General features: G+C 38.9%; 1 protein-coding gene across 3 annotated transcripts in view; it reads left to right on the top strand.

The window, feature by feature from the left end:
- cfh.L (complement factor H L homeolog) overlaps positions 1 to 15,417 on the top strand; it is a 107,530-nt gene that overhangs the window by 53,383 nt on the left and 38,730 nt on the right. For all 3 annotated transcript variants that reach the window (XM_041590624.1, XM_018256441.2, XM_018256439.2), the window contains exons 11-13: positions 7,398 to 7,547; positions 8,891 to 8,941; positions 11,852 to 12,034. In XM_041590624.1, the coding sequence (XP_041446558.1) occupies positions 7,398 to 7,547; positions 8,891 to 8,941; positions 11,852 to 12,034 (384 nt within the window). The remainder of the gene's footprint in view (positions 1 to 7,397; positions 7,548 to 8,890; positions 8,942 to 11,851; positions 12,035 to 15,417) is intronic.

Below are 15,417 nucleotides of genomic sequence, written 5' to 3'. Positions count from 1 at the left end.
CCATGCAACAGGCACACATGCAATACTTATCCTAACACAGGGGCTGCAACACTGATCACCTCCTGGTCATTTAGCAGCCTGGCTGGTAAAAGGCAGCTGGGCCGGAACTAGGGGTAGGCAGAGTAGGAACGTGCCTAGGGTGCAAAGCTGGGGGGGACACGAGGCACAAACCTGCTCTGTTGCCTACCCCATGTTTGGTCCCCTCTTTCCCCGTCTTTGTGTCATTTTTCTCAGTCTTTTTGTGTTTGTGAATGTGCACACGCCGTTTCGTGCATGCATACGCAAGAGTGCCAACTTGTGTATGGGATTGAGAGCTCCAACGCGCATGTGTGTGATCAGACAGCGCTGCGACTGCCCAGGTTGCCTAGGGCACCTGGCGGCCTGGCCTGGCTCTGAAAGGCAGGTTACATTCTGTGCAGCTGGTGCTCCAGGACACTCTTGCTTACTGAGCTCAGTTGAGGCAGAACCATCCCTTCTCTTCTGAACAGTCTTTCTGCAAACTGCTTCCAGGCAGGGAATCCTTTATAGTCTCTGTGGCCTTTCCTGCCAGTTGTCTATATCTATATAGCCGTGAATGATTCCACCTCAATGGAAGGGAGTTTGTTGGGTTTATGGAAAGAATGGCTAAGAGATTGGAGGAGTGTTTAAACTAGTAAAGGGGCTGAGCATTGTATTATGGGGAGTATTATGGGGAAGCTAGGGTAGACTGGGCAAAGGGACAGGCGCAACTCTGAGGCATGGTGACACCAACTAGCCATTGGTTGGGCCACTCCAAGCAGCAGCACAGGAGTAAGTGAACTGAGAGAATGGGGTGTGTACCCATGCCTTTCTGCTGCCACACCGAGTCTGGAGTGTTCATGTACTATAAGCGGCTGCCACAGAGGAAGGCGATGTCGGCGGGCTCCCCATTGGCTCCTCATTAGCTCTGCCAGTTGTCCCGTCACTGCCTCTCTATGTAAATGGCTTAATTCCCAGAGTGTGTAAGGAGATGCGCGTGTCCTCTGCCCCCATCTCCTCTTCCAGCTCTTCCTTATCCTCCTCCCAGGTGTCCAACGGCAGCAGTAGCGCTGGCAGAGCAGGAGGAGGTAGCGGCACTGGTTTGGCCTTGGCTCCCCTGCAGGCTGCACGGTCTCCCCTGTCTGCACGCCTTCTGTCGCCAGTGTCTGGAGGGGTGCCAGAGCCCCAGAAATTCTCTCCAGCTGTGCTGCCCGGTCTGCGACCACAAGGTGCTCATCTCCGAGGCCAGAATGGATGGATGTTCTGCCCTCCTCTGCCCTCCTGCACCTCAGCAACTTGCTGGACGTGGTGGTGGGCACAGCCAACAAGCGGCAACAGAGTAACGACGGTCGGGCCGCTTTGAACCAACAGCGCTCAGCTTCGCGTTCTTCCTCTGGCCTCCTCTGCAGGGCTCCCCCCTGCAAGTCCGAGCCGCAGTGTTCTTCTTGTGAGGAGGGCAAGGGGGTCAGCTTGCACTGTTTGGACTGCCAGAAGAAATTGGGGCGACAACTGCCTGCGGGCCCACCAGCGCGTCCGACTTACCAAGGACCATGCTCCTTCACATGCTGTCAGTAGAATATGGGAGTATGGGATGATAGCCAAGGAGGAGAAATCGAGCGTCGCACGATGTATCGTCGCTGTACCGACTTTTCTGAAGCGGAACGGAAGTGGAGTATCGTTAAGTTATTTCTTAATAAAGGCTTTGCAATTTTGAAGTTTAATTTGTCGCATTTTTTTTTTTTTTTTTTTAAATTGATATTACTGGTTCTTTAAGTAATGTAAATATCAGTGGGAAAGGTAGTAACCTCTGCTGTATGCTGACAAATGCACAGAGTTTGTCAGGTAAAATGGAAGCGCTAGAGTTAATTGCATGCTCTTAGTATGATATGATCAGCTAGTGCAATGAAACAAGTGACTGGGCTGTGAATTTAGATGGTTACACCCTTTTTAGGAGGGAAATAGGGATTAAAAAGGACGGAGCAGTTTGTCTTTATGTAAAACCTGAATTAAAGTCATGCTTTAAATAATGGATAAATGGATAGCCCTGAGAAGGGTGTGGAATTCCTTTGGATAGAGATGTGACTGGACAAAAGGTTACAAAGAAAGTGATCATTGGTGTATGTAACAAACCACCTAGTATAAATGACGAGAATGAAGCCCAGCTACTATTAAAAATGTTATTATTGTGGGTGACTTCAGTTATACAGACATTGACTGGGGTAATGGAGTTGCCAAGTCAGAAAAGGCTAACAGGTTTGTAAATATGCTAAATGACAATTTTTTATTTCAACTTCCTAAATATGACTCTGTTTTGGACCTGGAAGTAATAATACCAAACCAATTTTTAGCATTTGCATGGGTGGGCATTTAGGAAATAGTTATAATAACATGATCTTTGAGATTATGCTGCAGAAGCAAGGAGTAAATAAAACAGGAACATTGCTGCAAATCAAAACCTTTGTGCTTCAATTGACATGCTGGAGTTGAGGTTGTTAAAGGTTTAGTATGATGTAGAAAGTGATATTATTATTGCAATTGCAAATTTAAATTTTTTATTATTTAAGGATTTTGAGTTATTTAGCTTTTTATTCAGCATCTCTTCAATTTTCATTTTAAGCAATCTGGTTGCTAGGGTCCAAATTCCCCTAGCAACTATGCATTGAGTTAAATAATAAACTGAAATATGAATAGGAGAGGCCTGAATACAAAAATGAGTAATAAAAAGTAGCAATAAAAATACATTTGTAGCCTTACAGAGCATTTGCTTTTTAGAAGGGGTCAGCAACGCCCATTTGAAAGCTGCAAAGAGTCAGAAGTAAAAAGGCAAATAACTATAAAACTATAAAAAAAAATAATGTAAACCAATTTAAAAGTTGCTTAGAATAAGCATAACATACAAAAAATTACCTTAAAGGTTAACCACCCCTTTAAGAAAAGACATGCTTTTAAGGCATTCAAGTTAGCTGGGACAGCTGAAATGTTTATCAGGTACAAAAGGCCAATAAAGCATGCAGGCCCGGATTTGTGGAAAAGCCACCTAGGCCCGGGCCTAGGGCGGCAGGATTTTAGGGGGGGCGGCATGCTGCTCAACCACACCCACATTGGTTCAAAAACACTGGGGATGCACAGGAGATACAATCTCCATGAAGATTTGCATGAATAAAGGAAATGGGACAGGGGCGACGAACGCCAGGGGGCCTAGGGGATGTAAATCCGGCCCTGAGAGCATGCAAAAATCAGACAAGCTAAAGTTGAGATGGAAAAGGTTATTGCAGTGATGAGTAAAATTAATCCAAAATTATTTTTTAAATATGTAAATACAGGGTAAAAGTAGAGATTCTGACCTGTTATTTTTGACTGTCTACACAACTGAGGAACCATCTAACGTTGGTTTCTTTTTTAATAGATTCAATTGTAGTAATATAATTACTGATGTATGGGTCACACAAGAGGAAATTCAAAATAAACTAGAACATGTAAAGGTAAACAAAGGCTCAAGATCAGATGGTATTCATCCCAGGGTACTAAACAAGCTTAGATTGCCAAACCTTTTTACTAAATTGAGGTCTGGCAAAGTGATAAGATACTGATGAATTGCTAATGTGGTGCCTCTAAACTATAACAAACAAGGGAAAGTTGTGCTCACCACTATTTTTTAAAACCATCAGGCGGGGGTGCAATGAGGCTGTGACCACAAAATACATATAGTCAACTACAAGAGGTCCTCTGCACTCAACCAATTATCAATATATTTAAGACAGAGATATTTTGTGCATACTGCTACTGAAAAATGCCTTACCCTTTAAACAACACAGGGATTGTTTGTCCATATATTGCAATATATTTAAGCTGGCCAACTAGCTTAAATTAATGTATATATTAATGTATATTGCTTAATTAATGTATAATTAAGCAATTGAATTCTTAATGAATCAGATGAAAATAAAGCGTAGGACTGGCCAGATATGGGATGACTTTGACGTAGTTGGCCAGCTTAAATATATTGCAATATATGGACAAACAATCCCTGTTTTGTTTAAAGGGTAAGGCATTTTTTAGTAGCAGTATGCACAAAATGTCGCTGTCTTAAATAGAGATTTGTGAAGCAGGTCTTGGGTTTAAAGCATGGTTGGGATAGGAATTAGTGATCCATGATTTCTTCCATGAGATTACTTATTTGCTATCATGTTCTTACTACTATCATATCACAATGATACACTCATCATGTCTGACATTTAGCATTATTTACTTAACATATTACATCTGCTGAGTGTGCATTGTCTTATCCTGTCCCTGTATGCTGTCCTGTCTTGCAGGACCTGCATATTTTTGCACTTGTACTTTTTGCACTATGCTGACCTGTCTTGCAGGAGTTGCATATTTTTGCACTTACACTTTTTGTCTGTTATCCTGTATTTCTATGTTGTGTGTAGCACCATGGTCCTAGAGGAACGTTGTTTCATTTCACTGTGTACTGTACAAGTGTATTTGGATGAAATGACGATAAAATCTTGACTCTTTTCTCTCTTGACTCTTGCTTCAACAATACCACTCAGTACAACAGAGAGAGAGAAGATAACAAGGGGCATATTTACTAAAGTGTTCATTTTCTCCTCACCTAACTCTGACAAAGTTCACCTCAATGCAGGAGGCATTTTTTTCTCATATTTACAACAAATGTATTAGTCAGTATGACTGATTTATGGAGAGAATCCGACAACTTCACATCTCTCACTGTAAAAGAAAAAGACCCTTTCCGAATATTTAGGAAGAAAATGATGTATTTTTGATATTAGCATGGAGAAAATTATGTAGATAATGAGATGCAAAAGTGGCTGCTGTGTTTTTATAAAAGAAATTTACCGGCCTGAACCTGGGAAATTTCTCTCAGTGAAAATTCATTCTTGTGCACTTGGTAAATTGGCTTTTTTTTTAACACGTCCAATTTATTGTCATCTCTTCTGCATACAAAGGAAAATACACAGTGATCCGAAATTACGAAATTTTCCTTTCCTGCCCCAACCCAAACAAACCATACAGTAAATATTACACACCTACACAAAGATATAGGCATATACTGTAGTAATACATACTGCAATACACACTATGCAGCACTTTTCCAGTGTATTTTACCTTCTATTCCCATACACCTACATATTTCTTTTGTCAATCTAATGGGACCAGGATTAAAAGCTGTAACCTTAAATTACTATACAGGACCAGCCAATTTTAAAAGTCCAAAGAATTAAAAGAGCAATTTTTCATTTAAAAATCTCACAGCACGGGGTATGAAGCTATTCCGAGCCTGCAGTGCTTATGAAACTTATGAAAAGGATGTGAAGGATCAGCTTGCCCTTCTCACAATCTTTTGGAGCCTCTTGCAATCAGTAACACTGCAATTTCCATACCACACTATAACAGAATTTGTCAATACACTTTCAATGACTGCTCTGTAAAATAGCACCAGTATGGATCTAGGGAGCAGAGGAGTTACAGCTCCATGTGAAGTAATCTGAACGATGAACCCTAATAAACGTAATATTTCTAACATTCTCTACAATGGAACCATCTACATATATAAAGAGACTTATGAGCTAGGCTTGTTTTATTTTCAGCACACCATATTGCCAGCTGGCCTTATTAGAAAGATGAGTAATAAAAGATATCAATAACATTACATTTTTAGCCTTACAGAGCATTTGTTTTTTAGATGGGGTTAGTAACCCCCATTGGAAAGCTTGAAACAGTCAGAAGAAGAAGAATTTTAAAAAACAAATAAATAATGAGGACCAATTGAAAAGTTGCTTAGAATGAGTCATTCTATAACATACTAACAGTAAACACCCCTTTAATTAGCTAAACTTTATGATACTCTAATTTTATTAAATTAGTGATATTGTGACAATTTTAACATTTATCCTATAGTAAATATGCCAACATAGTTCTGACTTTTTCAAATTATGTGTTTCAGATACTAAGTAGACACCGGAACTCATTAGGGAGACTTGCCAATGGGCAGTAACCATCATCTCATCAGCATCTTTCCAGCATACTGCCATCATCCTACCTAATATATGCTAATTCCTAGTGCCAATACTAGACATTAGTTCTGTCTACTAAAAAATCCAGGTGTTTAAATAACATGAATAAATGTGACCTCCACCCTTCTTTTTTAAAGTCAGAACTATTTTTAGTACTTTTTTGATTAATCTGTAACATTTTACCCCAGGCCAATTATGTTCAGGTATTTGTTATGGAGAATAAACGTACAGGGAGCCTTGCAGAAGTCTGTTTCCTAAGTAGTCGTGCCATTTAATCCCAGATTTTAATCAGAAATAAGAAAAGGTCAACATAAATTTCCTGAGTATTTACAAATAATTCTGTGTTTAACAAATGTCCAAGGCAGAGTCATGTAATAATGATACAAAATAATAGAGGGGTCAGGAGTACCCAGTTACGCCCCATCTGGGTTTTGCCATTTCTGATCTGATAAGTCCACTGCAGAACTGTGTTTGTTATAAAGCAATTATCAGGGTATATACAGGGTTGTTAATAAATGCACAAAAGGGACATTTGCACAGGGCCCAGCAGGATAGGGGACCCACCAGCACAAATTTCATATGGGATAACTTTTGGCAAATGCATTATACAAACACATTAAAATACATTATGTTTGCCTTTTTTCTTGTGGCATCAACATTTTGTATTTTTTCCGCTCTCAGGGCTGTTGGTCTAAGGCAGGGATCCCCAACCTTTTTCACCCGTAAGCCACATTCAATTGTATAAAGAGTTGGGGAGCAACACAAGCATGGAAAATGTTCCTGGGAGGTGCCAAATAAGGGCTGGGATTGGCTATTGGTAGCCCCTATGTCGACTGGCAGCTACAGGAGACTCTGTTTGGTAGTACACCTGGTTTTGTCCAACCCTCTCTTACCTCCCCTGAATCTGCAAGGTACAGTCACCAAACAAGGTTCCTGACAACGTGGTCGTTACACATAACTTGCCCCAAACCAGGAATTCAAATATAAGCACCTGCTTTGAAGCCACTGGGAGCAACATCCAAGGGGTTGGGGAGCAACATGTTGCTCGCGAGCTACTGGTTGTGGATCACTGGTCTAGGGTGACACATGTGAGGATCATGTTTACTTCAGTAATTGCAGATCATTTATTCACTACCTGCCTTACTATATTGAACTTTACATGATTGAGGGTTATTGCATCTCAAATTTCTTGAAGCAGTTGGGGCCAACCAATAACATTTTGCTTTGGGTCAGCTGATTTCTTAAAGCAGCCCTGAGTATAAAAGGATTTTAAATGAAAATGGTGGCAACCCTGAGCTAAAGTGTGAACCTATAACCTTAGCGCATAAGCTTGAGTTGTGTTTGTTTTTATGTTCTCAGAAACCACTTGTTACATAACAGAATTACGAGAGGAATATAAAGCTGGAGACGTGGTTGCTTTTTCCTGTTCACCTGGCTACAAATTAATAGGCCAAGATGTCAGTCAGTGCTATTACTACGGCTGGGACCCAGCACTGCCTACCTGTACAGGTAAATATCATATAAATGAAGTCTATCCTATTCATACTTGGTAACCCAATTCCCCCATTTTTAATTGTGTGGTTATTTTTAATATATTCATGTCTCCTCTGCTATACTACAGTGAACTTACTTACATGTACCCCAAGGACCAAACAATGACAGCTGTCCCCTATAAAGAAGCTTGTGGGTTAGTTGTTAGGGTATTATTATTATTATTATTATTATTATTATTATTATTAAATTATGATTCATAAGTATTTATTAATAATTACATAAGTTAAGTGAATCTTAAAGGAGAACTAAACCCTAAAAATTAATATGGCTACAAATTCCATATTTTATATACTGCACTTATTGCACCAGCCTAAAGTTTCTGCATCTCAATAGCAGCTATGATCCAGGACTTCAAACTTGTCACAGGGGTCACCATTTTGGAAATGTCTGCGACACTCACATGCTCAGTGGGCTCTGAGCAGCTGCTGAGAAGCTAAGCTTAGGGGTTGTCGCAAATTTACAAGCAGAAAATGAGGTCTGTCTGTAATATAAGCTGATGCTAAAGGTCTGATTATTAAATTCTGATGCTAATTGCACTGGTTTCTGTGCTGCCATGTAGTAATTATAGTACTGTATATTGTGAGTGGGTCCCTAAGCTCAGTAAGTGACAGCAGCACAGAGCATGTGCAGTGAATCAACAGAAAAGAAGGTGGGGAGCTACTGGGGCATCTTTGGGGGCACAGATACTGCTAAAGGGCTGTGGTTGCCTTGGGCTGGTAAAGAAGCCCAAAACAGAATGTACAAATTTCTAGCCTACTTCTTTAGTTAAGCTTTAGTTCTCCTTTAATAAGAGAAAAATTATATCCTTTTAATATATTTAAACGTTGCCACTTTTCTTCAAATTAACAATGACATTGTCTTTAGCAATGTCAATAGGAACAGTAACAAATTTGAATATGACTGTATTTTGCAACAAGTATATACTGATAAAGCAACATTTATTTTGAATTCACACAGCAGGCAATGTTTTCCGATATCCAGAAAGCTCTGGATTAGGGGATGGCCATCTTCTATAGACTCCATTTTAATTACATTTTTTAATTGATTTTCATTCATTGATTTTTTGATTCATTTTTCTTTGTAATAATAAAACAGTACCTTGTACTTAATAGTAAAAGTGTTTGAATGCATATCGATGTCAAAAAAACCTGTTGGGCATATTTAGATAATATATGGTCCATCATAACCCATCTATGTGTATGGCTTGTTAGAAAGAAACTTCTAAATGTTTCTAAATCTGCTTCTAAATGTTTCCACAAGTGCATACTAAATGTCATGTTTATGATTTATTCATACAGATAACTATCATAGACAGGCCTATCCGTATGAACTAATTACAAAGAAGCAAGGTAAGTTTTTCATAATATTAATAAAGTGTTGAATAAATTGTTGAAACAAAAGATTGCTCATCAATACTACATTAACATTCTAGCAGAATTTTCACCTCAGACTTGGTAACACACAGATACTGGAGATAGACAGGTAACAAAGTGCAAACACAGCATCGTATTGCCAAAATAATATTCACAGATAGGGGCATATTTATTATGTGCTTTTTTTCTCTGTGCATTTAATAAAATGTGAAAATTCAACTTGTCTATCTCCACCAAAGTTTGATGGATAAACCATGGGTACATATGCTATTTGCTCTGTATCATTGGCCAAAATGTGTCACATAATTACACCATATAAAATGAATGAAATGGTTACAGAGACTGCTGTATCAGTCTGTGAGCAAAATATTTTGCAAAATATGTGGAATATTAGCATAGTTATATCATGTAGGTCATTTTTCATTTTGGCATATATAGAACTGAAAACAAGAGATCAAATTATATCAGGAGTGTTCTTGCCTTACTCTCCAGCTCTGCACTTTAAAATTTAGTGTCAGAGTGGATCAAGGGGGTTTGTATCACTAGTGCAGGGAGCTTTTGTGCACTTCACACCAGCAGTGTCTAATTTCCATTTTAATAAATGGTTGGCTCTTAAAAGGCGGTATTTTGCCACCTCTGGTTACTGGCGACTCCCTGCCACCTAAAGCAAGGTTCTCACATTGGCCCTGGACTATATCACAGTGCATCATCAAGACCCATGTCTCAGTTCAGTGGTGTCCAAGAGGTAGATTGGGATCTACCAGTAGACCTTTAGCTGGTAAACAGTAGATCTCAAGACACTGTCAACAAACAGCTTGTCTAAATCAACCTCCTGTTTCCTGCTTTTCATTCAAATATTTATTATGATAAGGTTACATAAGACATAGTTGTTTGTTAAATATAACAATATACATTTTCTATCTTCTATCAATATTTAAACAATATTTCCATGGAACAGAATGCTAACAACGCTTTAATGGATGCAGATCCTAATGGGACAACATCACTAAGTAGACCTCACTTTAGCAAAGAATGGGCACTCCTGCTCTAGATATTCATACACTTCCTATACACCTTACTTCACAATCAGCAGAAGACTTATTTAGACATGAGAAGAATCAGAAGCTGCAATCTGCAATGCTTATAATTAGTTTCTACCAAAGCCTGTTTTTCATTTTGTGGACACTGTTATTAAGACAAGCCTTGCATCATCTCAGAATCTTGTTTGTGCACCAGAATGGGGGACCTGATATCCATCCTCATGCCCTGGTTACACAATTAAGGTGAAGAGAACAGGGGGAATGTGGGGAGAGCAGTTACATCTAGAAAGTGCTGAATGGAAAGTGTAAGTAATTGTCTGTCTGCCTCTATGCCTAAGGCATAGAACAGGGGCAGCCAATATTTGATTGAGAAATGAGATTTTTAAATGAGTTTTCAACAGCTATGAGTGCTTTAATAAAAAAAAGAATTTGGATTTCATGTTTAATTTGAAAAGGACTTTTATTATACGGCTTTTTATGGCTGGGTGACAGGTCTACTTTAAGAAAGAAAAATATAATTCAAAACACATTTCCAATAAAAAGTAATTAAAAATAAAGCTAAAGTTATATCTATATAAAATTGCTGTTGAAAGCAATATCTGTCTATCTATTTATGAGGAGGGAGGAGAAATTACTTCTGCAACATTGGGGCATCAAAACTAGAGATTTCCACGATCCACCATTCAAGTTAAATTCTGCCTAACTATTCAGTTGTGTGGAATTATTAGGGACATGTTTATGACAGAGTGAACACTCACTTTTACCCTTTGATAAATATGTCCCTAAACATTCCACACAAGTTAATACAAAGAGCTGTAATTTCACTCTGGTGGACTGTGGCAATATCTAGTTGCTAAAACTTACAAATGCACACTAAAGGCAAAAAATATTTTATTTCAATTCCAGTTTGCATGCACAGATACAACTGATGAAAAGTTAGAATTAATGTATATTGTATCCCAGAATTATATTTGCTTACATTATGAGAAAATGTGGAGAACACAAATGCAGGTAGAATCAGCTGTTAAAATGCCAGCATTAAAGGGGTTGTTCATCTTTGAGTTGACGTTTAGTATGATGTTATTTTGAGACAATTTGCAATTGGTTTTTATTTTTTATTATTTGTGGTGTTTGACTTATTTAGCTTTTTATTCAGCAGCTCTCCAATTTCAGCAATCTTGTTGCTGGGATCCAAATTACCCTAGCAACCATACATTGATTTTAATAAGAGACTGGAATATGAATAGGAGAGGCCTGAACAGAAAGATGAGTAATAAAAAGTAGCAATAACAATACATTTGTAGCTTTACAGAGCATTTGTTTATAAGCTGGGGTCACTGATTGATTTGAAAGCTGGAATGAGTCAGAAGACAAAGGCAAATAATTTTAAAAAACTATAAAAAAAAAATAAGTCACGAAGACCAACTGAGAAGTTGCTTAGAACTGGCCATTCTATAACATACTAAAAGTTAAGCTAAAGGTGAACCACTCCTTCAAGCAAGTACAGTTAATTTATTGTAAAGCTGCCTTTTAATAGCTCTGAGACTGAACATATTATGATTACACAATGTGACAGAAGGATTTCTAATAAAGGAAAAGTGATTCAGATCCCATACTTGTATTCCGATTTGTTAGTAAACTAGAGAGATTAGAATATGTTTATAGAGCTACAAAGCAAAACAGAAACAAAGGAAGATTATGAAAACATGCTAACTCAGAGGAATGGCACCTGATACATTTTGATTCCCAATAAATGGGATAGGAGATAGCAACACAGAAATGCTATGTTTGTTATAGCACATAGATAAATACACCTAAATTACACAGTTTTTTTTCTCTTTTTCAGCTGATTTTAGTATGTGTGCCACTGCTCCCAAACCACCATACTCCCAGAATTTAGAAGCAGGAAATATCCCCTATAATAATGACAGCATTGTTGAGATACAGTGCAATTCAAATTATCGACCCTTTGGCTCAAAATCCATCAAATGCCAGAATGGCCAATGGCAGTCACCCCCTGAGTGTGTTGGTGAGTATGCAGGTTGATTCATTTTAACAAATGTGATATTTGACATATGAAATGTAATATTCAGAAGAGACTGGGTTTCAAAGCAAACATTAATGGGTATATTATAATAAGCATTTACGAAAAAACATGCATTGCTTTCAGTGCATACCACCCTGATCCTATTTATTATTTTTGGTAACAATTGAATAACGGGAAGCTTAGGGACTGGTTGGTTTATAGTGTATTACAACCCTCAAAAGAACAAAGGGGCAGAAGAAACTATCACAAATTATTACTATTATCTATTTAACAAGATCTGAGAAATAGATATTACTGGTACAGGATCCATTATCAACAAATCTGTCATTCAGAAATCTTAATTTAAATAAAAATATAAAAATGTTAACATTAAGTTACTTTTTCTCAGTTATAATAAAACCGTACATTGTACGTGATCCAATCTTAGATATAGTTAAACCTTATTTTTACCATCTTCTTGCTAACACAGTCATATTTCTTATCTTCTGGGGGGCCTTGGAGATTGTGTGCAACATGCCTCTCATGTGCATATCGCAACAGCAAGTTCTGCAGAGCGCATATGAGTTGTAGGAGTGGGTTCACAGACCCGAACCATGGGTGTGTGTGCAAATCATGTGCCCTGGCTAAACTATATATTTTGTCAATAGGATCTTATTGAGGAATATATTGTTTTAGTTGGTGAAAACACTCTGTGCATTTTTATCTGCTGGGCTAATTTATAAACATTTGCTGACTTGCTCAATTAAATTTCTAATAGCAACCAACCAGGTCTTTGCCGTAATTTTCCGAATGGTCTTCGACTGTTGAAAACGAATTGCTGAAGCACTTAATTGCACTTAATAATCTTTAAAGCTTTCTTTAATGTACTGTTCTATGTTTGTGCTTCTTCAATCAGAAACAGAATTCACCAGATAACTTTAGGAAAGATCTCTATTCAAATCACTTCATCATACAGAAATAAGAAGCTTTCTAAATACAATTGTAGCGCTATAATAAATTGAGTGGCACCATCTCTATTATGAGCTTACTTTCAAATATAGTTGTGCCACGGATGAGACCTTTCTCTCAGGTGCAAGCCCTCGCAATGGCGTGGAGGCAGGGTGTATTGCAACTGTAACAATTTGCTTATGCACAATAACTTGGAGCCAGTGGTTCTTTTATGCTTAACCAGAAACTGAGTTTTTTTACAATACAATCCACAATGGAGTTCATAGAACATATAGCATATAAGGATATATAAAGGATAGCAATATACTCACAGCACCAAAGACACAGCTTGATCCCTGCAGGTAAGGGAACAGTTACAACAGTAGCTAAGCAGCAATTGAGAAGGTACTCCCAGCTTTCAGCCTGTGCCCTAAGTGGAACCTAGGGGAACAAGTCTATGCACTTAGTCCCTACTTCTGGGTTATTAGTACCTGGGATCTTAATCCCTCTGACTCTCCATGTCAGAGCCTTGAGCTGCTTAACTATATAACCTATCTATCACTCCTACAGTGATCAATGAAAGAGTATATATTTCCACTTTACTAAGATCCACTGCCCATTCCCTACCTGCCTGCTTGGTTAGGGCTAAAGTAATGGACCAGACCGCATGGTTACCTAGACCTTTATTCTATAGCACAGTGCCATCTACAGTACTCTGTGAGAACAACAGGGGCTTACATAAGCAAAGCATGGACACTGGTCCCCATTAGGCCCTTTTAAGTGTCTAAAACCTTTAGGATGTGCCAGCCATATTATGTGAGGGTGTCTAAATTATTACATCCCTACATTGTCCCTCTGGTGAATTCCTTCCATCCCGGCAAGGAACCTTTACATATCAAAGACTCAGTAAAACATTGCACATTAGCATGTGTAAAACATTCATTACACGGTTAACATCCTCCTTAGTAGCCTCTCCATAGTCTATCAGGGACACAATGGTTAACCTGAAATGCAAGCAGTTAAGGCACATCATGCGAGAAACCTTTTAATAGTACCAGATAACAACACTTTACCATTACCTTATAACCTCTTTGGGATAACTCTCCTGAGTATACCCAGGTACAATGGCATAGCTGGAAGGAAACATATCATAAGCAACCATTTCATTCATGGACATATAACCTTGCCATGGACATCTGCAAGAGAAGGCATACGTTACATACACATCAATTCAAATACTTTAGTATTCCAGTCCATTACATATCAACCCCACAGGCCTTCCATGCACACTGGGGTGCAATGGGGTGAACCTACCAATGGGCAGGTGTTAACTTAGAAAGGTAATAGTTCTTGGTCTTAACTTCAACTGGAGTAAAAAAAAACAGATCTCCTTTAGAAAGTTCAGTCACTGGAAAGGGACAGGAAAAAAGGCAACATGCTTTCTGCAAAATCACTCCCAATGCAGTATCAACAAATTAAGTTGTCCTTCAAAATTGAGCTCAAATGATAGGAATGAACCTGTCTTCGGTGTCTTCATAGGGATTATAATATTTAGGGTGAGGTTTGTCCACCCATTGTCCATCTCCCATGTAGACTTCCAAATTAAAATATTTTGTGGGGTATACTTCCCGCAGCTCTTCACAGCATTTTCCAATATTGTACGGCCGTACCAACATTCTTTCTCAATTAAGTGAAGGTACTGCCAATCCTGCTCACGCCTCACCTTGTTTGGGTTTGTGAGGTAACTGTGGTGCATCTTCTCCTTTCATAGAATCTCATCAATGAGCCAGTTCTCATAACATGCAGCCACTTTCTCGTACATCAAAGTAACCCCAAGCTCTATAGACCTGAAAGTTTATTACTCTCTGCACTCTGGAGACAGAAGTAAGCACATTGGGATATGCCCATCCTGGAAGAACTCAGAAATCATTCTCCTCCTCTGGACCTATTTTTGGAGGAGCAGTAAAGCTGTGAGGCATTTCCATAGGAGGGCCAGATTCATGCTCAGCCTCTGGAGTCTCCTCCTCGTATTCCTCCCATCCTGGAGCTTTTCCCAGGGAATAATCTTCCTTAGGCTTAGGAATAGCAGCAACCAAATTCTCTTCCCTCTCAAGGGATATCTTGCCCCATTCATAGTGGTATAACTCATAGTGGTATAACTCTGCCACCCTGACTTGGCAGGGTCATCTGCACTTGCACCGTATTTGCTCCAGAGCCTCAGACATGGATCCTCCATCACTATCCACACTGGAAGAAATCAGTTTATCCAGAAGGTCCTCATTTTCCTCCAGCAAAGGGGGATCTCTGAAGGTTGGAGCCGCTGGTAAAATGGGTCCTAACCGCTCAAAAGAGAATTTACAGTCTACATTGGTTCCTGTGACTGCATTAGAAATAGGTACAGCAAGGGCCATGTAAATAGTTACAGTCAAGTCCCCACA

Source organism: Xenopus laevis, chromosome 4L (genome assembly GCF_017654675.1).
Source record: "Xenopus laevis strain J_2021 chromosome 4L, Xenopus_laevis_v10.1, whole genome shotgun sequence".
Taxonomy (NCBI): Eukaryota; Metazoa; Chordata; class Amphibia; order Anura; family Pipidae; genus Xenopus; species Xenopus laevis.
Note: the sequence above shows the minus strand (reverse complement) of the source record. Positions and strands in the feature narration are given on the sequence as shown.